Below are 24,446 nucleotides of genomic sequence, written 5' to 3'. Positions count from 1 at the left end.
AATCCAAGCCTTATGCACGGAGAAAAGGACGAGACTGTCCCTACCCCCGACGGACGACCTGACTGAACCGGGTCCGTCGGGAAACCCTTCAAACAAGAGGAGGAGAATTCATCCAGTGCCCCTTCAGCCCTCACGGCCTTCTCAGCCTTTGTCGCCTTCCCCAATCCCGAGGGACGACACGGGAACAGACACGGCCACGACGGGGACGGATGATGACGGCGGTGACAACGAGACTGATCTCCCGTCTCCGATCCCTCGGGCGTCCCCGCCCGACGAGATTGGCTCCTTCCATGCCATGATTGCCAGGGCATCCAAGCTTTTTCAGCTCTGCCTCAAAGAGAAGAAGGAAGGCTTCCTCTACCAACGGCGCGAGGCCAAGAGGAAGACGGTCCTCGCGGTGCCGTTGCTGGATGACATCTGGGATGAGGGACTTGCCCTTCTCAAGAACCCGTCCACGATACCTGCCAAAAGGGACTGGTACGAGAAGAAGTACCGGGTCCCCGATGCCGCCCCGTTGTGCCTTAGGGCACAGCCGACCCCGGTCATCTCTGCAGCGGCCAAGAAGAAAGCGGGGGGCATCGGCTTCATCTTCAACTTCCCCACCGGACGTCTAGGGAAAGAAGCTGGACGCCATGGGATGAGTCATCTCGTCGGCGGCAACGACGATTAAGGTGGCCAACGCCCTAGCGATTGTGGCCCGCTACGACAGGGAATTGTGGTACAAGATCGCCCCCTGTTGGACTTCCTCCCGGACGACAAGAGGGCAGAGGCCCTGGTGATCCTACAGGAGGGTGAGGTAGCGTGGGACCACGCCATAACTGTGGCCACGGACATTGCCGACACCGGTTTCCTCCAGTTGGGCAATGGTGTTTGCCTTCGACGGCGGGGGTGGCTCAAGGCGACAGATTTCCACCAGGATGTGCAAGCCAAGGTTTTGGACATGCCCTTCGACGGGAACAATCTGTTTGGAAAGACAGTGGATGAGTCGCTGCAGGCCATCAAGACCGACATGGAGACGGCTCGGGCCTTGGGAGACTCGGGAGGCAAGCAAGGTGCCTCCAAAGGATTCGGCAGTGGCTCCTCGACCTACCGTCAAGCGGCCCGTTCCTCGTCGCAAGAAGCCTACAGGGGACGAGGCAAGTCAGGTGGACCTCGCCGTCGTCGCCAGGGAGGCCAAGGAGGCAATGCTGCTTCCAAACAAGACTGAACCGGCCGTTGCGTCGGGCCCCCACCGAAGCACCCCGGTGGGAGGCCGGCTGCCGAAGTTCGTCAGCGTGTGGGAGTCCATCTCCACCGACCGTTGGGTGCTGGATGCCCTGGCCCACGGGCACACTCTGGAATTACTAAAGAAGTGCCTCCGAATTCCTCCAGTGGCCAGGAAGGAAAACCACGTCCCTCAACTGCTGTTAGAGTTAAGGGTGATGCTCAAGAAAGGAGCCATCAAGCTTGTCCCAAAAAGGCTCCGGGGCTCCGATACTTCCTAGTCAGGAAGAAGACGGTAGGTTGGCGTCCCATCCTGGACCTGCGTCGGCTAAACAAATACATCAAGGCACAGAAGTTCCACGATGGTCACCCTCCAGCACGTGCTGGGTCAGCTGGAGGAAGGCGACTTCCTATCATCGTTGGATTTGGAGGATGCGTACTTTCACATCCCCATCCTAAAAGGTCACCGAAAGGTTCTCAGGTTCGTAGTCCAGGGACGGCACTACCAGTTCAAGGGCCTCCCGTTTGGATTGAAGTCTGTGCCCAGGGTGTTCACCAAGTGCCTTGCACCAGTAGCGGGGCAGCTGCACCTGCAGGGGATCCACATCTACCCCTACCTGGACGACTGGCTCATCCGAGCAGGGACAAGAGAGCTTGCCGTCGAACACACAACGAAGACCATCCAGCTGCTCACGGACCTGGGATTCTCCATCAACTTCCCCAAATCTCACCTGGTTCTGTTGCAGGTTGCGCTGTTTCTGGGAGCCAAGCTCGATACAGTGGCATGATTCGCCTCGCCGTCGGAGGAAAGAACGCAGTCCATCATGGGCAAGGTACAGTGTCTGCTGGCGACGGACTTGGCCAGAGTGAGGTCCATCAAGTCCCTGCTCGGGATGATGTCCTCTTGCATCTATCTGGTGCGCCTGTGCAGGCTTCGGATGCGCCCTCTGCAGGAGTTCCTCGACGCCCGTTGGATGCAAGCGACGGGCAGCTTCGAGAACAAGATCTCGCTCAACGAGGTATTCCGCCAGGCAATCCGATGGTGGGGCACGCGCGCGCGTATCTCGCGGCGGTGTTAGGCAGAATTCTCTGTAAAGGCTAATTTCCTAAACCTAGTGAGTCCCCCAGCAGCTTTGCTGGATTTTTGGGGTTTATTTTTCTCCTGCTAAGAGTGGGACTCTTTTACTCCCACTCTTAGACATGATTTGAGGTGTTCCTTTGTCTTTCCATGTGTTTTATGGGCTATGGGGTCTTTTACTCCATAGGGTCTCATGTGTTTCGTATGTGGGTTACACAGCACCCTCTGTGCCGTAACCCAGGGGGTGTCGTAGCGACCCCCCAAACATAGACTCCATACCCTGGGACGGACTGACTGTCTCCCAGGGCATGTAAAGTCACCATTGGCTTTACTAGTCCCAAATTATGAACAGAATCCAGTACAAACCTAACGACCAGATATCTAATATGAACAGACCCTTGGAATTTGTAATTTCTCTCGCCTAGAAATACTAGGCTCGAAATACTCTATACTTATTTGAATGTACACATTTCAACTGTCTTCAAGTTTAGTATATAATTATACTTATTTGAATGTATATATTTCATTTGTCTTAATGTTTTGTACATAGGAATCGTTCCAAAACTGTATTCCCAAATTTGTTTATTGTTTTTGAATAACGACCAAATAATTATCCAAAATAATTACATGTTATTATGCTTTCTCTGCATCTACCTTCTCTTGATATGTTCTTTACAAAACAGTAAAATTCTTTTTATGTATTGTTTGTACTTTCATTTTTGTGTTTTTGAGATTGAAATAATCTATACCCACGTGCAGATTTATTCTGTGATTGCCAAAGATTAGGCAACACACTTTCTGCTTTTATAATTTAAATTAAGTAGACAGGCCCAACCATTTGATTGGCCTGTCTTTCTACAAATCTCTAGTGGTTACTAGAACACAGTAAAGGTACACATCTTGTTTCATTGCAGAATCCAGTACAAACCATCATATTGTGGACGTACTGGTCGGGGCAATTCGATTGCCCCGGGGTCTGTTGTTCGAGGGGACACGTCTCCGTCCCCCCTGATCGAGTTTTGGCTGGTGGCAGTGGATACTACTTTTTATATTGGACCGCGAATATATCTCTATGGGATTTTCCCATTGTTCGAGGCTACCAACTTTAATTATTTAATTCCTATAGCCTCGAACATACCGCCGGTTTATTCATTTAATATTAATTCGCCGGTTGGTATTTTTTGCCAGAACTCGATTCTAAAATGGCGTTTGTGTTCTCTTCTGTGACTCCAACCCAAGTCGAGCCCTTTGTTCCAATTTTTGGCGGGCTTCTCCACAGAAGCCTCCAAAAGTGGTGCCACTTTGTCTGGGTACCACAGGGGGTGTGGGAGGGGGTTTAGGCACCCTGGACTGAGTTGCCTTGGCAACTCAAGTCGCACTCTTGTGTGATTGGCCCAAGTGGTGAGCCGGCCGGCTCACCACTTAGCATGTTTGATTGACAGCTAGGCTGAATGAATGGGGGTTTGCTGCATAAAAGCAGGGCTTTGGGGACTGGAACTTCAGAAGTCGCCACAGGACCTAAGAATCCGAGGAGGGAGAAGCTGAGCTAACCTACAACAACGACACCACCGGTGGAGCCTTGCTGAACCGTCTAGCCACTTTTCCCGACGACAGAGTAGATCTCCAGTCCGGAGAGTCTTCTTCCTTTGACTGGTGGGGATAACCAGTTTTGCCTTCTTTTCACCTTCCTGGAGCATCTCGTGGCCGCCTTGCCCGTGCCAAGCACCCCGGCAACCGGAACACCACGGTTTACCACTACCGCAAAGAGAAGGGTAGTACCTTTTAACCAAAGAACTCCGCGGCTGGTTTCTTCCCTGGCAGTGCAATGACATTCATCTTTCCTCCACAGCGAGACTTCCTCTTCCTCTGGACGAAACACAGACTTGGACCCGCTGCCAGGAACAACTGCCCCCGCTGGAGCTTCCTTCACACTTAAGGTACTGTGTCCCGCCTGGCTTCCCTTGCGACGGATCGTTCGGGGTGACAGTAAAGCCTCGACTTTCTAACCTGGGCTGGCCTGGGACAACCTTGCTAACTTTTCCTGACTTTAATTGCATCCTTTGTGTGCAAACTATCTACAAGACTCTGTGGGCATAACCCCACTGTGTGAACCTGGGCCCCTTCTGCTTGCTCTCTCCAAGAGTGGGCCTTGCAATTGACTTCCTTGCTCTCCAGTAGAACTCTGCCTATCCTGCCTTACTGTGGTTCTTTTAAAAGTATTGAAATTTGTGTGCTTCCATAACTCTGCCTCTTTCCCTCCCTTTTTCATAACTTATTAGAGTGCCATCTTATGTTAAGTGCTCACCTCTGTCTGAAAATAAGTGGTGTTTCTCACTAAGACTTGTCTAATAAGTAATTAGGGTTGTATATATATAATGTGTGCTGAATTTACCTTTCTCTTTATGCTAGTGTAATTTACAAGTGTGTCTTTAAATAAATAATTATATACTTTTACACCAAAGCTCTGGTCAGTGTTTGCTTGTGCTACTGTATCTCTGTACCTATTGTGTATACTCTATATACTGCCTAACTCTTCTTGAGGGAAGTCTGACTGCTCAGCCACAGCTAACAAGTGAATCTGTGTGGTACAGACTGCTACCAAGTGGGTTTACTGTCAAACACCTGTAGTCTTAAGTCTTTTGCAGTGGTCCCTAAGGGAACTGCACTTGTTTCAGCCTAACAGGCGTTCACAGACTTTCAGACCCCAGCATACCAGGCGACGGTGGCGACGGATGCCTCCCTGGAGGGGTGGGGAGCGCACACCAGAGATCTTCACGCGAGAAGCCTGTGGCTCCCGCAGGAGAGGCCGCTCCACATCAACATACTGGAGCTCCGAGCGGTGTTCTGTGCCCTCAAGTCATTCCTCCCGTCCCTCAAGGGCAAGGTGGTGAGGATCTTCACTGACAACACCACCACGATGTTCTACATCCGGAAACAGGGAGGAACCAGATCCCCAGCCCTGTCCAAGGAAGCCCATGATCTGTGGCACTGGGCCGTTGCCCAGGGGATGTTTCTGGTGCCTTTTCATCTAGCAGGGATAAAAAAACACCATTGCCAATTTAGCAGGGAGCTGCGCTCGTGCCACGAGTGGGAACTACACCAGGATCAAGTGGATCAACTCTTCTGGCGATGGGGCAAACCCCAAATCAACCTGTTCGCGACGGCAACAAACTCCAAGTGCCAGAGGTTCGCCAGCAGGTTCCCCCAGCCGAGGAGCATGGGCGATGCTTTCTCGTTCCGCTGGGACGGCCTGTTCCTGTATGAGTTCACGCGATTGCCGTTGCTGCTCAGGCTCATCAACCAACTCAAGAGGTCCCGGTGCAGGATGATCCTCATAGCACCGAGGTAGCCGAGACAGATCTGGTTCCCGGACCTTCGGGACTTGTCAGCGTCCCCACCAGTCAAACTATCGACGGACGCAGATCTTCTCTCCAGAGAAGGAGGCGCCATTCTTCATCACAACCTGGTGTCACTTAACTTGCAGGCCTGGCTCCTGCAGCACTAGAGTTTGGAGGGTACGATATCCCGGCCGAATGAAGAGAGGTTCTTGCAAAGGCCAGGGCGTCCTCAACTCTCAAGTGCTACGGACACAAGTGGAAGAGGTTCTCTGTCTGGTGCCGATCACAGAAGATTAACCCTCTATGGATTTCTGCCCCTCAAGTGCTACCGTACTTACTGTCGCTCACCAATGCTGGACTAGCTCATGCTTCCATCAAGATTCATCTGGCAGCGATTTCCCGATACACCAGAACTGCAGGACGGTCATCCCTGTGGTCTCATCGCCTGGTGAAGGAGTTTAGGAAAGGACTGTTCCGATCGTTCCTGCCAGTGAAGGCTCCAGCCCCGGTGTGGGAGCTCAACGTGGTGCTGACCAGGCTCATGGGCCCGCCATTCGAGCCTTTGCATTCGGCTCCGTTGAAGTTCCTGTCGTGGAAGACAGCGTTCCTTGTGGCCATCACCTCCGCACGACGCGTGTGAGAGATTCAGGCCCTATCCTGCAATCCTCCATACATGACTTTTCACGAGACGAGGGTGGTGCTGAGGACGCACCCCTCCTTCATGCCCAAGGTGCTGTCGGACTTCCATCTCAACGAGCCCTTGGTGTTGCCAGTTTTCTTCCCGTTTCCTTCGTCGCCGGCCGAGAGGACTTTGCACTCGCTGGATGTAGCTAGAGCGCTGAAGTTCTACGTGGACCTAACGAAGAGTTTTCGGAAGACATCACAGCTGTTTGTGAACTTTGGACCTGTGAACCAAGGGAAGGCTCTATTGAAGGCTTCCATTTCCAGATGGCTCTCCGGCTGCATCATGCACTGTCACCGGTTGGCAAACCGACTGTTGCCCGGCCGTCCGAGAGCCCATTCGACCAGAGCGATCGCTGCTACCACTGTGTTCTTGTCTGGTGTGCCCCTGCTGGACATCTGCAGGGCTGCTACGTGGAGGTCGACGCACACCTTCACGAGATTCTACTGCGTCGACCGGGATTCCAGGGAGGAGTCCAGAGTCGGCCAGGCAGTGCTGCGCAACCTGTTCGTTTAAGGTGAGCCTGGTGAGGAGGTAAGAGATGCTTCTCCAGCATTGGATCTTTCATAGATTCAGATGCTTGAATATTCCCCGTCGTCAGACTGGGAATCCTCGGTGATAAATTTAATACATTTTTTTTTATTTTTATTTTTAAATATATACACATTGCTACCTAGCAGTGCATGTACATAGCCCATTATGGCCTATGAGCCATTTTATTGTGTAGTCCCTCCACCTCACTTTGGTCCTTTATGGCCCCAGCCAATGAGGTGGCCGGGCTTAAGCTCCCCCCCCGGCAGCCATCTTTAGATTTTTCACCGCAGTCTAACAGACACAGGGAATCCTCAAGCTCTCTGAGCTTTTTCAAATTCTTTCTACTTTTGTGTGGAATATATTTAGTAAATATATTACATGTTGTTCCCCTTCTCAGGGGCTTTGTTTCCAATTAACCTGGGAGACAAAACTTGTTGTTTTCCTCTCAAAATCGTCGACTGAACTTCTCTTCAGAAATGGAGGGACCTCAGGCTGTCAGGAAGCCTTCCCTGTTCAGGGACTGCACGAGGTGCAAAAAGAAATTGGTTTACAACAAAGACCCCCACGAGCATTGCATTTATTGTCTGTACCCACATGACATTAAAAAATGCGAGATTTGTAGAACTTTTTCCACCAAGACCCTTCATGACAGGCATAGAAGACTCCTTTCTTACCTGGAATCCAGGGATCAATCTTCGGACGAAGAGTCTGTCAGAACAGCTCCTGTCCAATCCAGCACTCCATCTGAGAGACAAACTTCTAAGAGAAGGGCCTCTTCAGTGGAAAGGAGTTCCTCTCCCAAGTACAAAAAGAGTAAGCTGGAATTGATACCCTTTCTGCCTCCAGTTGACTTACCAAGCCAGAAGAAGTCTGCAAAATCTGCCTCCAGAGGTAAGGAGGAGTTTGCAAAAAACGGGGGGGGGGGCAGTCGTCGGCGGGGAAACCGCCTACGAATGAAGGGAAAGGTAAAGGCCCGTCATCGGCCATACCGTCGACGAAAACAGCGACGACGACCACGCTTAAGACATCGTCGACAATAAAATCGTCGTCATCGGACACGTCGACCGCGAAGCAATCGTCGACGAGCAAACACCACTCGTCCACGAAGCATTCATCCATGACGCAGTCGTCCACGAAACGCATTCCACATTCGTCAACGAAGCTCTCGTCGACGGCAAACCCTCAGTCGTCGACGGCGAAGCCCTCGTCGACGGGGAAAGCTCAGTCGTCGACGGCGAAGCCCTCGTCGACGGGAAAATCTCAGTCGTCGCCGGCGAAGCCCTCGTCGACGGGAAAATCTCAGTCGTCGACGAAATCTCATAAGGGATGTTTGTTGATGAAGATAGCACCGCAAATTACGGAGGAATTGCGGCCTTCCACATTTGAAACTCCTGTCATTGAAAGCAATGTCATTGAGAAGAATACTGAAACTGAACCACTGGTACAGCAATTTTCACCTTTGGGTCACATGACAGAACTTCCGGATGTAATTCTTCAGGAAGAATTCTCTGATGCGGAAGTGATGGAAGAGTCCACCGGTCCCTTACCTAAACAATACAGCCCTCCTTGGCAACCGTCCACGGGAGAATCCGAATACCCTCATGACCCGATACTCATGTTATCCATGCAGAGGATTGTAGAAGAATTTTACAGGCGGCAAAAGGAGAAGCAAATTCCGATTGATCCCATAGAATCAGGAATTATTCCTAGAGAGTCTTCTCCGATTCCAGGCACATCTGGTTGTTCTCCTCACAGGAGTAGACCGCAAAAACGGATGGGATCACCGGAACCTGCTCGTAGACCAAGGAGCAGCACCCACAGTGCTTCACCTACAAGAGTCCCGTCGCCACAGTCATCGCGCAGACCGCGATCTCCGGATGTGGACCCCACTATGGTACCGTCCACCATTTCGGTATCAGACTGGCAGGAGGATCCTTTTAGAGAATTCTCGGAACCAGAAGAAGGAGAAATAACACAGGAGCCAGACGCATCCAGTGAGTGGGATGACTACGTAGTCGAGAAGCCAAGGAGGAGAGACTCGCCGGGCAAGGCCTCACCGCCGGATGATCTCGTCTCTTTCCACACCATTATAGGTAAAGCCGCAGAATTGTTTAAAATTCAGGTTTCTTCTGAGGAAAGGAAATCAGTGCTCTATGAGCACAGGGACAAGCGAAGGAGGACAGTTACCACAATTCCTCTCCTCGATACCATCTGGGATTCCGGATCCAAGATCCTATCCACACCCTTATCGACTCCGGCGCTGGTGTCCAGGCCAGAAAAGAAATATAAAGCTCCGGATTCGGCACCTCTTTGTTTGAGAGGTCATACGAAACCAGACTCGGTTATCACAGTGGCGGCCAGAAAGAAACTCGCCAACCCCTCCTCACCGTTGTCGGCACCACCGGATAAGGATGGACGTAAACTGGAAGCCATGGGCAGGAAAGTATCATCTTCTGCATCGCTTACAATCAGAGCGGGCAATGCGCTGGCCATGACCGCAAGGTTCGATCGCGAGCTTTGGCTCCGCATGTCTAAATTGGCGACACAATTACCACCAGAGCTCCAGGAGGAGGCAAAATCGATAATCGCGGATGGTGAAGCAACATCGGATCACATGATCGACGCAGCGGTTGATGTGGCCGAATCAGGCTTCAGGCAGATGGCGCACGGCACAGTGCTCAGAAGGCAAGCCTGGATGAAGGCTACTAACTTTAGACCTGAAGTACAGGCGCAGATATTAGACATGCCGTTTTATGGACAAGATCTCTTTGGAAAGAAGATAGACGATCATCTGAAGGGAATCAAAAGGCGGCACGTACCAAGACAATAAATATCAGTCATCCAACAGATACGCCCATAGAGGCAGACGTGGCTCCGCCCAAGGGAAGTCACAAGGCAAACAAAACTGACGACCAATGTTTTTCCCCTCTTCACCACACCCCGGTGGGGGGAAGGGTGAGCCAGTTATTCCAGCGCTGGCAATCAATTACATCGGACAAATGGGTGTTACAGGTGATCCAAAAGGGTCACACCTTAGAATTTCTGGACCAACCTCCTTCCCTGCCTCCAACATCTCGCAGAGTGCATATGCTAACACAGGTCATGTCCGAAGTGCAAAAACTGCTCCAGAAGGCAGCAGTAGAACCAGTCCCTTATTCTCAGAAGGGAAAAGGTTTCTACTCCCGATTCTTCCTCGTCAGAAAGAAAAACGGTCAATGGAGACGCATCTTGGACCTGAAGGCACTCAACAAATTTATCAAGCGCATAACATTCAAGATGGTAGCTTTACAAGGGGTGCTACCTTGGTTAAACAAGCACGACTTCTTAGCCACTTTAGACTTGGAGGACGCATACTTCCATATACCGATCCATCCAGCGCACAGGAAGTTCCTCAGGTTCACGGTGGGAGAGCTTCACTTTCAGTTTCGAGTGCTCCCGTTCGGGCTAAAATCGGCTCCGAGAGTTTTCACAAAATGCTTGGCGCCGGTAGCAGCAAGTCTCAGGAGGGCAGGAACGGACGTTTTTCCATACCTGGACGATTGGCTGATAAAGGCAAGTTCCGCTGCAAAGGCTCGCTCGGCAGTGTCGAGGACTGTCAACCTCCTAAAAGAGTTAGGTTTCTCCATAAACCAGACAAAATCCTGCCCTATTCCCAGCAAGGTAGCTCTCTTCTTGGGAGCCGAACTCGATACCAGCATTCCCAGAGTGAGGCCATCCGCAGAAAGAATATCAGCGATTCTACGCTCAACTTCAAACTTCCTACAGAAAGAGACAACATCCGTACGCTGTTACAAATCCCTATTGGGCATGATGTCATCATGCATATTCCTCATACCGAACTGCAGGCTTCGCATGAGACCTGTGCAGGAAGCTCTGGACCACCAATGGAAACAAGCTTTCGGAGGCTGGGAAGACATTGTCCAGATTCCATCGACGTTGCACAAGGCCCTTCGATGGTGGAATGTTCCGAGGAATCTTCTGCAGGGGATGCCGTTTCAAGCACCGACATCGACCCTTCTGCTGCGGACGGACGCTTCCTTATCAGGTTGGGGCGCTCATCTTGCGGGCCTCCAAACCAAGGGCTCTTGGTCGACACAAGAGTCCCAGCTCCACATCAACGTGTTAGAGCTCAGGGCCGTAAGGTTGGCGCTGAAAGCCTTCCTACCGGTTATAGCTGGCCAAGTTCTTACAGTCCAGACAGACAACACGGCCTCCATGCACTATACAAACAAGCAGGGAGGCACGAGGTCACAGATCCTGTCGCAAGAAGCCCAACAGCTTTGGGCATGGGCCTTGCACTACGGGGTGCAGATCAGGGCAGAGCATCTTCCAGGAGTGGACAATGTCCTAGCGGACAGGCTAAGCAGAGAATACTCAGCGTCCCACGAGTGGGAGCTGGACGAAAAAGAAACCCAACGGATATTTGCCTTATGGGGCCATCCGCAGATCGACCTTTTTGCCACCAGGAACAACAAAAAATGCAAGAGATTTGCTTCAAGATACCCGGAGCACCAATCACTGGGAGATGCGTTCTCAGTGAATTGGTCGGGGAAGTTCCTCTATGCCTTCCCACCCATTCCCCTCATGTCGAGGGTACTTCGCAGGGTAAAAGAACAGGATTGTTCTTTGATTCTAATTGCACCGGATTGGGCACGGCAAGTCTGGTACCCGACGCTGAGGCACCTATCCTGTCAACCCCCGATTCGTCTCAAGACGCATCAATATCTACTGACGCAACAGAACCGCAAGGTCCTCCACCACGACCCGAGGAGCCTGTCTCTCAAAGCATGGTTCCTGAGCACCGCAAACTGATGCACCTAAAGTTACCATCGGAATGCTGGGATATCATCAGGGCCGCTAGAGCCCCGTCCACGCAAGTCACCTACACCAGGAAATGGACCAGGTTTTCCAAATGGTGCGAGACCTCTGCAATCGATCCCCTCACGGCCTCGGTTAATCAGATTCTGCCCTACTTGTTGCACCTGGCTAAGTCAGGGCTCTCATTGTCCTCTATCAAGGTCCATCTGTCAGCCATAGCGGCTTACACAGTAACCGCGGAGACGCAAACCTTACTTTCCTTACCAGCGGTTAAAATCTTCCTGAAAGGACTGATGCGTACTTATCCGCCTACACCTACACCAGTTCCGGAATGGAGCCTCAACACCGTCTTAACAGCCCTCATGCAACCTCCCTTCGAACCCATTCACAGATGCGAAATGAAATTCTTGTCCTGGAAGACATCTTTCCTGATAGCCATCACATCAGCCAGAAGGATCAGTGAGTTACAAGCTTTGTCTTCTGAACCCCCGTTTACTTTGTTCCAGAAGGACCGCGTCATCTTAAGGCCTCACCCGAAGTTCCTCCCCAAGGTACTTTCGGAGATGTCGTTCACTGAGCGCATTGTTTTACCAACCTTCTTCCAGAATCACGCTTCTGAAGCGGAAAGAACATTACATTCTCTAGACGTTGCTAGAGTGTTGAAGTTTTACTTGCAAAGAACCAAGGAGTTCCGCTCCTCAAACCGGCTATTCATTTCTTTCTCTGGCCATACCAAGGGTCAGCATATATCTAAACAAAGTCTGGCACGCTGGGTATCGTCCTGCATCACCCACTGCCATCAGTTGAAAGGCGACCCTTTAACTAGAACGCCGTCTGCGCACTCCACCATAGGAAGGGCGGCGTCAACAGCATTCCTCGCAGGGGTGGCATTGAAGGACATATGCAGAGCCGCTACGTGGAGCACTCTGCATACTTTCGCCAAACACTACTGCCTGGCTGAAGATACCAGCAAAGAAGCTGCAGTTGGACAGGCAGTGCTCCGCCATCTCTTTGTATAAGGTGGGACCAGCCTCTTTTCCCACCTTTCCCGAAGTATGTAACCGTTGTGTTGCTGCATGGTAAAGGTTTGATCAGAAATATGTTTTTTCTGTATTTATGCATATATATATATATATATATATATATATATATATATATATATATATATATATATATATATATATATATATATTGGTGGCATGTTTTAACTGCTTGGTATTCTATTCAAGCATCTGAATCTATGAAAGATCCAATGCTGGAGAAGTCTTAGTTACTTATCTGTAACTGTATTTCTCCAGCATTGGTATCTTTCATAGATTCACATGCGCCCGCCCGCCTCCCCTGAGAGGCTGCTTCTAGGCTCGGCATCCATCATACTGTAATCTCTACGGTTCAAAATCTAAAGATGGCTGCCGGGGGTGGAGCTTAAGCCCGGCCACCTCATTGGCTGGGGCCATAAAGGACCAAAGTGAGGTGGAGGGACTACACAATGAAATGGCTCATAGGCCATAATGGGCTATGTACATGCACTGCTAGGTAGCAATGTGTATATATTTAAAAAAAAAAATTATTATTAAATTTATCACCGAGGATTCCCAGTCTGACGACGGGGAATATTCAAGCATGTGAATCTATGAAAGATACCAATGCTGGAGAAATACAGTTACAGGTAAGTAACTAAGACTTAATGTTGAGCCTTGCCACCTCCCGTGGTTGTGCATGTGTGTACTGCTATGTATTCTTATATTCATGAGCATGTGAATCCATGCCAGACCCCATGCCGGAGAAGGAACAAGTTACTTACCTGTAACTATTGTTCTCCAGCATGGGTCTGGCATGGATTCACATGCAAACCCTCCCTCCTTCCCCTCTGCAGCTCTTCACTTGGTCATAATGCCACTTTACGTGCTACCAAATCTGAGGATGGCTGCCAGGGGCGGGGCTTAGGGAGAGGGCAGTCATTGGCTGGGGGCAGTATGACCCAGAGACCAGTGATTGGTTACTACTAAGAAAGACGGATCAGAAACGAAGCTGATACTGATTTTTTCTTTACAGAGGATTCCCAGTCTGACGACGGGGAATATTCATGAGCATGTGAATCCATGCCAGACCCATGTTGGAGAACAACAGTTACAGGCAAGTAACTTGTTCCTTCCAAGTAAAGTAATGAGCTTCTTCCATCTCTTGGCTTGCTTTTCAGCCCCTTCCCCAAGTTCAAACAGTTCCACACAAAGGTGTTCAGTGTTCCCTTCCCCAAGTTCAACACAGTTCAAAAGGGTCTCAGGGTCCCCTTCCCCTAGTTCAACACAGTCAGTTCTCTTAACTTCCAATAAGTGTTCCAAACCAATTTTGCAAGCTTTCAGGCTTCTCAATGGTTCACTTATTTGGCTCTTTTCTTGAATAACTTCAATACTTGATAGGTACACCAGCTTCAGTACCTTAAGTTTCATTGGTTCACTCCACGTGGGGGTTACATAGTTGTCACACGGTCCACCCACTACAGGTCACACAACCGATAACCCTTGGCACTTGGTTATATTCATTTGTTCTTATGGACTTCCTTGCCAACACAGGCTCCCTCTTTGAACTTGTGTCTGTCCACTTGCAGTTATTTTTATCCTTGGCAGCTTCTTGCCCCTGCCACAATGTGGCCTTCACATCATTCTCTTTGTGGGGTGGTTTCCTTGTCACCACCTTGCTTTCACACTTCACGATGGTGCTCATCCTTTCACTGTTTCTTCAACTTTTCTTTGGTTCAGTATTCAATAATGCATGAAACACTGCAGCTTGTTCGTCATTCATAAATCTTTCCTTCGGTCTCCCGACCCTCTTATCATGGGGTTTCATCTGATTGGCATCTGCTTGTGCCCTAAACTCAGCCCCTGGAGTGACTATTCCCCCTTTGTCACTCACTGGTCTCCGGCAGCTCCTGTGGATGCTTTTGGTGGTGCTGTTTCTCGCTCCCCTTTAACTCTCCAGGAGCTCCAACAAGCAGTGCTAGTCTTCTCCGAACCGTCCTGCTGCTTTAGGCAGCTCCATGGAGTCTGTGTCCCCCCAGCTCTAGTGGGGGACACACGGCACTGAATTCTGCAGGGCTCCCGGCCTCCTCGCAGCTCATTCAGCCTGCGGCTTCTCTCGCTCTCCTGCAGTGCTCGGCTTTCTCCACACCCGGCCCCTCTCCAGCCTGCTGCGTGCCGGGTTGCTGCGTCCTTCTCCCCAAGCAGGTTTCCTCCTCCATGTTGGACTCTCTCTCTCCAAACGGGTCTCTCCCTTTTATGTACACCTGTAGCCTTTCAGCTGGCTGCAGGTGCAAGTCCTTTGCCTAACCCCAATTAGTGGGACTTGCCTGACCATAGTAATGTTTCACAGTCCTCTTACCAGAGTGGTGTGCACGATAATAACCTATAAAGGTAGTGGGAGGGCTGGATGCATTCTGGTAAGGGAAAAGGGGATACCATGTCTCTTCTGAAGACATCCTCTCCCCACTCCCCAAGGTCCCTCCACTCAGGTGATCCTCCCTCGAATATCCACCCCCAGGCTCACGATCCAAATGCGCAACGGCCCTGCTCTGACCACCTGTGACGAGGATCCAAGGATAGTAGATAGGAGGATGCCCTCCGGTTCCTCCCAGCATCTAAATCAAGCACTCCTTACATTCTTAGGGGAGGCAGAGCTCCTCTCTCCGCCTTGCATGGACCACACCTGACCGACACCGCCCGGGCACGAGAAATCACCCACTCCCGGCTCCTTATATTGTCAGGCTGGCTGGGCAGCCATCTGTCCCCCTTGCTGCCTGCAGTCTTTGCACAACCGCACCTTGCAGATACAGCCGGCTGTTTTCCAAGCCTAGCCAGTTCCCAGCAACCACTCCAGGGAGATTGCATTATGTTTTCCTTGTTTTAAAAAAGTAACATAATGGCTTTATAGACCACACCCTCGTGCAGTACTAGGAGTTATGCGCCCTGGAGACCTTTGAAATTCTCTTGCTGCGCTCTGGCCTTGAAGTTCATCTTTAGGGCCCATAATTACTGGTACGGCCTCGTGCTAGGTCTTTGAAGTTTAATTCTAGTTTTAATTACATATTATACCAAGCCGTGGTTTTGAATGAATTAGCAACTGATTGTGATGGTTATTTCTTTTCAGACATCATGAAATAAGGGGTGCAGTATTTAATAGGTGGTCCTCGTTACCAGAAAGTTTGGCTGGTAGCGCACCAATATGCAGACTACTAGCATGCCTACTGGGCTGCCAGGTGAATGGTGCTGCATTGGAGTGTTGTGAGTGACATTTCTGCAACCAAACTGACTTTTTGAGTGGTACCTTTCCCCATTTACTCTGTGTCAGTAGGGGCTAGCATTTAATGAAAACCATCTGCAATTCATCTATTTCTCAATCATCAAAGGAGAAGTTGTGTTGTGGGATGGAGCACTATATAAACAAATTCAGTGAATTCCAAACTGTGTGGATTTGTAGATTGGACAGATATTTGCTGCACCGTTTCATCAGACATTGTTTCCTTAGCCTAGGTCCTTGCTCTCAGGCAGATTTGCATTTTTTCTGTGATGCCTTGTACTTCATTTTTTCTGCACTGCAAACTAAACAATTTTCTTTCTCCAGGTTTTCGGCAAAGGGAACATGGTGTTTTGGATTGTTTTCTCGGTAATCCACATCATTTCCACGATGCTGCTGAGCTCTCAGCTCTACTACATGGGCCGTTGGAAATTGGGTAAGGATCCCGCCGGCTCCTCTCCTCGGCAGACATTTTACAGTCTGTACTTGAATTTAAGATGGCGCTCAAAGCAGTGATGCTAATAAACTTGCTCACTTCACTTAAACATTACTGTTAGCAAATGGGAATTTAAGAGTGGGTAATTTTATAACCCTAATTAATAGTCGTCAGTCGGCCGATTAAACATAATAAATACTTTTATTATAGCCTTCTAGACCAAAATGGACAATGGCCATTCTCCCAAGCTGTATTTCAAGCCTGAGGTCTAGGCCCATAACGGCAGTATACGTTTTGGAGTTGCAGTGAAGTTAAATAATTTTACTTTAATAGAACAGAATAAATGCACAGTGTGTTAGTAAATAAAATGTAGTTTTATGTCGTAATATTTAAATAACAAGGTTGTGTTTTATAAGGTAGGTGTTTGTTTTTTTTTGTTTTTTTTTGTAAGCTTGTTTGAAATGGAACACTGTTAGCATGAGCATGCATTGGGTGTACTGAAAGATTTCTCTCCATGTGTTGGCTTTCACTTTGGTGAGGTATCTTGGGTGTCTGTCACATTGAAGGTGCAGTGAAAAAAATACTCTAGTCCCATGCCTAGTTCTGGGGCTCAGCAAGGTGGGCACTCAGGTGGCACCATGTTAGGGAGAATCTTTAGTTTCTGTGCTAATTCCCTTCAACTTGAGAGACCCCCCCCCCCAGCACTTTTTACAGGTCTCCGGGATGTTTTGATTTGTTCTTCTGAGTGAGTGGAACCTTTTGCCACTCACTCATTCTTTTTCTCTGACTGGGAATCTTATTTTGCTGCTTTTGTGGAGTTAGGCTTTCCTTCATGTATTTCAATACAGGTATCTGTAATTGACGATTGCAGCACACACCACCCTATGTGCAATGTTGCTGCATAGTCCCTTGGACTTCCCTTATAATGTTATTCTCCCCTGTGAACTACTGTTCTCAAGAGCAGTAAGGTAACTTTTATCTTGCTTACCTTTTTTCTTTTGTGGGACCAGCACGCACCACCTTATGTGGTGTGCTGGTGGGTTACATTATAACTCATTTCCCACTGCTCCTGTAACTTCTTTAGTTACAGTAACTATCATACTTAAATGACTGGTGACAGTGGATTTTTCAACCTTTTTGTGCAGGTTACTTGCTGGCTGATTTCTCGTCTGCAGTACAGCAGCCAGGGGTGGCCATTTTCACAAAATGGCCCATGTCGTCTTTTTCTGCCATTTTCCATTTGTAAGTTCCTTCTGGGCTTTTCTTCTATCATTCCAGGTGGGGGTGGGTCATTTTTGATTTTTACCTTTGGCGGAATTCATTTGTGAAGCCTGCTAAGGCGCCAGTGTGTATGGGAAGGCAGGAAGTGAGGGAGGGTCCCGAAACTTCACTGTCCTTTGTCTGTTGGTATGCCTTGCTGAAACCAATTAGAATTGGGCGGCTGGCTGTCCTGCAGGAGAGCCAACCCCCAGTTGATTGACATCTCCATAGGAGTGAATGAATGGGTTGCAGCAAATAAGGCAAGGATTTTTGGATCACAGATAGTCGACCACTGGAACTGGAAATCCGAAGTAGAAAATAAAAGGATGTCTGCAGCACCTTCAACAACCAAAGAAGTACTGGTGAAGCCCTGCTGCTGTCCTGACCCTGTTTTCGACTAGGCAGGGAATCTCCACCAAGGCGACTTCCTCCTTTGGGCTCGTGGGAACAATCGGCCTCAAGACCCTCTTCAATATGGGCCATCCCTCGATGCCCATCGACTTTCCAGGGCTGCAGAACACCAATACCCGGGGGTACCTGGACCATTTTCTGATTCCATCATCTTGCAGGAGCGGAGTGAGCTGAATCCTTTGCTGGCGACCCCCTTTCGGAATTGCTGCTGCAGAAGCCCATCCATGGGTACCTCCCCACCACACCCCACTTGCATCACCAGGATCAAGGAGCAGGAAACCAGGTCTTCATCTTTGCTTCAGGAAGCATGCAGCTCCATGTACAGCTTCACTCTCCAGGTAGTATGCGACTTGGGTTTTACTTACCGTAGGCCATTTTCGGTGCTCCTTTGCTTTGTTAGTGCTGTTCTCAACGTTTGGGAGTTGACATCCGCTCCATTGTGCAGGTCTTGCAGCCTGTATACCTACAGGAAGGCTCCCATTGATCTCCTGTGCTTTCTACAAGAATATCTGACTGATTACCTAACATTTCTCTGAGGATTGTCCTCAGAACGTGTGCTGTCCATTTGACTGTGGCATTGCTGGTTCCCCAAAAGGCCATCTTCTTTATCCTACTGGCTTGGGCAATGCTTGTTCCTCCACAACTTGAACTGTGGACTTATTTCTAGTTTGGAAACAGACTGCCTAAATCATTCTTAGAGAGTGTTACATTGTTACTTACCACTTGTAAGCTTTGTTCCGTCTAACCTTTACTTCCTCTGAAACTGAATATTGCAAAGGTGATGCATACAAGTGCTTTTACTGCCTATGAAAAGTACATGAACAGTTATTCACCTACATTATTGTTCCTTTACAATCTTATTCCATTTTTAATTGAATGTTATTAGTAGTTGCTGCATTTTAGAATTTCTTGTGTGCCTTGTGTATACATAAATAATTAATTTGATATAACTTTAAGTGCGTGTTTCCTTGGATCTGTGTATGTGCTGATTTCTTTGTACTACTTTACAGCTCACATTCCCCCGTCCTAAGATAAGCCTGCCTGTTATGCCACTCTACCCACTTGGGTAGTACAGGCCTATATTAAGAGTTGGGGCCCTTAAACCAAGAGAGGTATTATGAAGTCTAACCCCAGTTGAACTTTGGAAAAATGTACCTAACACACCATGAGCCAATGGATGTTCGGCCCGGGGTATAGAGCAGATCCCCTTGGTCCCCATCACGTGGCGAGGGACATTCTGTGCCTCAGTGGACCAGTCGTGAGGGCCTGAAATCTTCTACACTCCACCAGCCCGTTAGGGGAGGTGAATCAGAAAAAGCCTTAACCCTTTGTAAGATCATGCCGGGCAATACTAATTCATCCCCTCCTCGGATAAGAGACTGACGATCATGCTAATCACACCTTAACCTCCAACATAAGAAGGAGACCTTTCCTTTTTAAGGAAAATATTTCCTTTCTCACTGAGTGTGTGTTTAGGTACTGTTTCAGGTTCACTTCACGCAATACATCAAAGAAATAATTTCACAGAGTTTGCCGCACCTGCCATGAACTCTGAAGTCTGTGGACAGTGTTACAGATGCATTCAGCTTTGCAAATGCAGAGAATACTGTGATGAATCCGATGTCATCACTCTTTTCCCTGAGGTAACCTCTCCTCATGTGGCCTGGGGACAGCAGTCGCTACCTGATCCTGACCCTGGGGGTCGCTATGTGAGGGAGGAGGAGGAGGAGGAGGAGACGGGGGTGATTATAGGGCATCATTGGAACCAATCACATGCCCTCCATTCCCTTTTGGGGACACTCCTTCTCTTCCTCATGCCTTAATGGCATATTGTAACCCTCTCCCTCAAATCCTTGCCAGGTCTACTTCATACAGTCCCCAACTTCAGACAAGGAGTGATATGTTAATAACTGAGATGAGGAAGAGGCAGGGAGTAGTAGAGATTACTCCCAGTGAGATGCATTGTCCGCTTCTTCAGTATTATACTAAAGACACTGACCGCAACTGAGACGAGAAAGAGGAACTGAACAATGAAGATGACTTTGACCGGTAAGCAAACTCAGCCGGCTAGTCTTTGGAAGTTGCTCCATTCTGCCAGGAACTTTAAATTCACAGCAGCTGACAGACGGCATGATGGAGAAGTACAGAATCTGGGTAATGCTGCAAGCCGCGCAGAGACCGGAGAAACACGCTACGGGAGATTACACTGTGGGGAAGCGAAGCTGAGGCCAAGAGAGGAAACCGAGTGACGGAGGGCTCGCCGACTGTCGGAGATGCAGCAGGAGCCGCGCAGAGTGGAACCGAAGGCAATGAAGCTACAGCGGCTGATGGGATACAAGCTGAGCTAACAAGCTGCACGGAGATGAAGCATTCAAAGCAACCGGTAAGCCGGACGGACGGGTTACCAGGGGGCCTAAGAATGCGTGCCGCTCCATGAAAGAAGCGATAGAAACACTGAATGAAACCTGTGAAGATTTTAGCGTGGTCCTAAACCATACAAAGAACGGTATGATGGGCCCATACCTAAAGAGGAAATACAAACGGAACGAATGTTGAAACTAACTTTGTGAAACCGGAGGTGATAAGCCAAAAGTGGGCAAGCATAATTTTGTGGGCAAAAGGATAACTGCTTGTAAGTCCTGGCAGGAGAGGATACCAGGCGAAGTAAAACACTTGAGAGAGACTGCATGTGAAGGGGTTGAAAGATTACATAGAAACCCTGGCAGGAGAGTATACCAGGGAAAATCAAATGTTTGTAAGACTGCATCCAAGACCTAGCAGGAGAGTACACCAGGCAAAGTCAAAAGGTGTTTTTATAAAGTACAGTAGAAGAGCATCTCAGTGAAGACCCATGCCCTTGAGATTGAGAGTTGGTTTCAAGGTGGAGAGAAAACCTGGCAGGGGAGTATACCAGGTGACCTGCAAGTCTATGACTCGCACCCAAATTGCAATATTGGATAGAGAAGTCCAAGGAGGATTCACGCCTTTGGGATTTTGAGTGGTCTTCAATATAAGGAGGAATCTGGGAAAGGGAGCCATTATTGGAACCTTGAGCCACACACAGAGGAGGGAGATACCCTCTTGGGTTACAAGGAACTTGCTTACTCATTGTTTGAACTTTTGTTTATTGGTGAAAAGTAAGCTGGGGAAGGGAGCCATTCCCTGGAGCTACAAACCTTGTCCATTTGGAACGTTTTGGTTTGAATCACATCTTTATGTTGGATTTGAACATTTTTGGCAATCCGAGACAATATCCTTTGCACCTTAGAGTTTGAGGAACAGAATAGGATTATGGACACAGGACATATTTTGCTTTGGACATCTTGACAAAGGACAGAACCCTTAGTTTTGGTTGATGTATGGAAATACCTTTTAGCTTAGGGATAGTGAGGCATTTTCCAACCCATTCTTGATTTGAATACAGGTTTATAACCAAAAAGCATGAGCCCTCTGTGTCCGTATCTCATTCCTTGCTCCTCCTAATACATTATGGGAAGCAAAGTTAGAGCCATTGTTCCACTGCAGGAGATTCTCATGCTGAGAATATGAAGTTTCATTTTCACTGCACACACAATGTAAAACAGAAACCTAGTGTTTACAGAACTAACTTGGTGTGTGTGAGTGCTTTTCCAGCCTCTAATTCACACATTCAAAGTGCAGGAGACGTCAGCTCAACATAACCCACATACATTTTCATTATTTAGTTTTCGTTATAAAGTCATTCTTTATTACATTTTCGTTATAAAGACTGTATATACCCTTTGGCTCAACGTGCTCCGAGATTCCAGCATGTTGCATTGTGTTCACGAAGCTTCGCATCCCATTCCCTACAAGTTACTGTTGCCTTGCAAAGTACGGTTGGTATGCACACTTAAACAAGAAGGCGCTCCGAAATCCCTGCATGCAGATTGTAATCCCAGAGCTGTTAGTTTACCCAAATTGAGTAGCATGCTAACGTGGACTTGACTTAACATTCAAACAGACACTGTGTAACCCACTGCGTTTCACAAGCTGCAGCAATTGACAGTCTTTAGTTTTCCATTACTTCACTCAGCGCATCGTATGAGCTGTTTTATCTTTGTTTCCTTATTCTTTTTCAATTACTAGGAAGAGGTAATTGGCTGCTGGGAGCTGGCTAGTAATTCACAGTTCTTTTATCTTTCTAATCGCTGTGCTTCCACCTGTAGCGTCTTTTCTTACTGCCAAAACTTAAGCTACTGTTGTCTTCTTTCTTATGTCGAAATTCCTCAGATGTCTAGTTTAAGGAGCTTCTAAAAAAACATGACTTGTCTGTAAATTACTTTGGATGAAAGGCAGTGCATTCTAATGCATTGTTCTCTCAGACAATCAACCTCAGCCACAGCCTCTGCATCTTAGCTTGGGCAACCTGCATTCACATTGATAGGAAAAACATGGATAGACGCCCACCACCAGTACATAGCTCTGTCAAAGCACCTCCCAATCCTATGCACCACAATTGGCCACCTACGGAACCCGACATTGGGACAATTCAACCAGAGGCCAGGATGGCTTATGAACTTGCAAACAGTGGAAGCGACTTAGTGCAAGGGGAGAGTCTCTGAGAGGAAAGGGGCCCAATTTCCATCAAGAGGAAAACTATAATCTTTTTCTTTTTTAATGTTTTAGGAAGTTCATAGTTTCATTTTTACTAGGACCGTATTGCAACAAATTCCCCTAAAAAGATATTGAACTACAACCTATGGTCTTGGCATACTGCTTGACCCCCGGGCCAAACTATGACACAACTCAAGGAGAGGTTGTGTTTTGAATGAAATATTGCTGGGGAAAATGTTATTGTTTCTTTCTCTGCTCAGTATACAGTCACAATGTTTGGAATGCAGACAATAGGCTTAGTTCTTGACATCATTCCATGCATTCTGATTGGCAGCATTTAATCGTGACCTCCATGTGCTAATTATGAATGAAAAGCACCATTCTTTTCTTATACTGTATAGATGAAACCACCTCCACCTCACAGCCATTTCAGCAACTGTGAACAGCAGAGTCTGGTCCTAAGGCCTGTATTCAATTTAAACCCATGAGAAATTAAATCACCTGAAGTGTTTATGTGAAATGGGCGACTAACTCTTAACTAAGTCCAGAGTAAGACACACCACCTTGTGTCCTCAAGCAATACTGTGAACAAAATATTGTAGTAAAGATTGGGTTTTTAATCATCTAAAATGTTAACTGACAATCATGTTTGAGGTGGGAGGAGGTCTTCATGTGAAACATGTTCTTGTGAGAAGTTCAGATGTCTGATGTTCCACATTACCATTGATTTTCTGCTTGGAAATAAAATTTAAAATGTAAAAAATGTAAAAAAAAAGCACAAACTACACCGAACAATAAAAAAACATAACATTGAAATTGGATATAGAACAATTTTATGTGAGTTTTAGGGTCTTATTTCAATCATTGGGTGTTAATAACCTGTTTCACAATGCAGGACAATGCATTCAAGTGGTACATCATAGCATTATACACACAAGTGACTTTGGCAAAGCTAGCTATTCGGTCCCATCCAGTCCAATGTGTTCAACTGATCCTTAAAGGATCCTTCTTATTGATCTCCGTTTCATTCATCAATTTCCATTGTCAAATGATCATTTGTATATTCTCTCTGTTTAGTAGTCACATTTAATCTGCTTTATTATTAAGTACTTATCCTTTTGTTCCGCTGATTTATGCATTCTTTACTTCTCAAGCCATTGGTGCGACCTGAATTTATAATTGTTGCAGTGTTTTCTGATTAAACAAGCCCCATGTCTCTTTATTCTTTCCTTCTAACTTTGATTTCTTTAAACAATGGCGCTGTTGGGTCCCTTCGATTGGACCATCAACTTGGGCGGTGGGCCATTAGCAGCATGGTCATCCCACCTCTTTGTTATTGTCTTATTACTGTTTGAGTATTGGATTTATCAGCAAAACATTTAAATTATCTAATTTAATGTATTTGATTGAATATTTTGTTATCATTGCTTTAAATATGTATGAATTTCCTGGATGGGCGTCTGTAGTAAGCCTTCACTTGAATTATTAAATTGAAAGCTGCAGCAGTATTGAGCAGTCGGGGTGGGGGGAGCAGGTGGTGGGTGGGGGGAGGAGGTGGGAGGTGGGGCCAGGGTTCCTGGGAAGAATGTGAGGAAATGTAGACAAGATCGTTCTGATAATGTTCAGTTTAAAATTGATGACTTTACTAAAGTGCGTTTGGTGAATATCCGAATGGTCTAAATCCCAGACTTTAGAGGCCTAAATTGCCTTAGGCAATATTCAGAAAACTCTCTAAAAATGAAGACACTATATCACTAGCACATGCATGCTAATGGCTCTATGGAGTCCAAACGGTCCATAGTAAAACAAACTAGCCCAAAT

The 24,446-nt window shown here is 47.8% G+C and overlaps 1 protein-coding gene across 2 annotated transcripts in view; it reads left to right on the top strand.

The window, feature by feature from the left end:
- SIDT2 (SID1 transmembrane family member 2) overlaps window positions 1-24,446 on the top strand; it is a 546,488-nt gene that overhangs the window by 449,260 nt on the left and 72,782 nt on the right. For both annotated transcript variants that reach the window (XM_069614482.1, XM_069614483.1), the window contains exon 20: window positions 16,271-16,379. In XM_069614482.1, coding sequence (XP_069470583.1) covers window positions 16,271-16,379 — 109 coding nt within the window. The remainder of the gene's footprint in view (window positions 1-16,270; window positions 16,380-24,446) is intronic.

This window comes from Ambystoma mexicanum, chromosome 9 (genome assembly GCF_040938575.1).
Source record: "Ambystoma mexicanum isolate Mex_15411 chromosome 9, UKY_AmexF1_1, whole genome shotgun sequence".
Taxonomy (NCBI): domain Eukaryota; kingdom Metazoa; phylum Chordata; class Amphibia; order Caudata; family Ambystomatidae; genus Ambystoma; species Ambystoma mexicanum.
The sequence above is the reverse complement of the archived record's forward strand: the minus strand, read 5'-3'. Positions and strand labels throughout refer to the sequence as shown.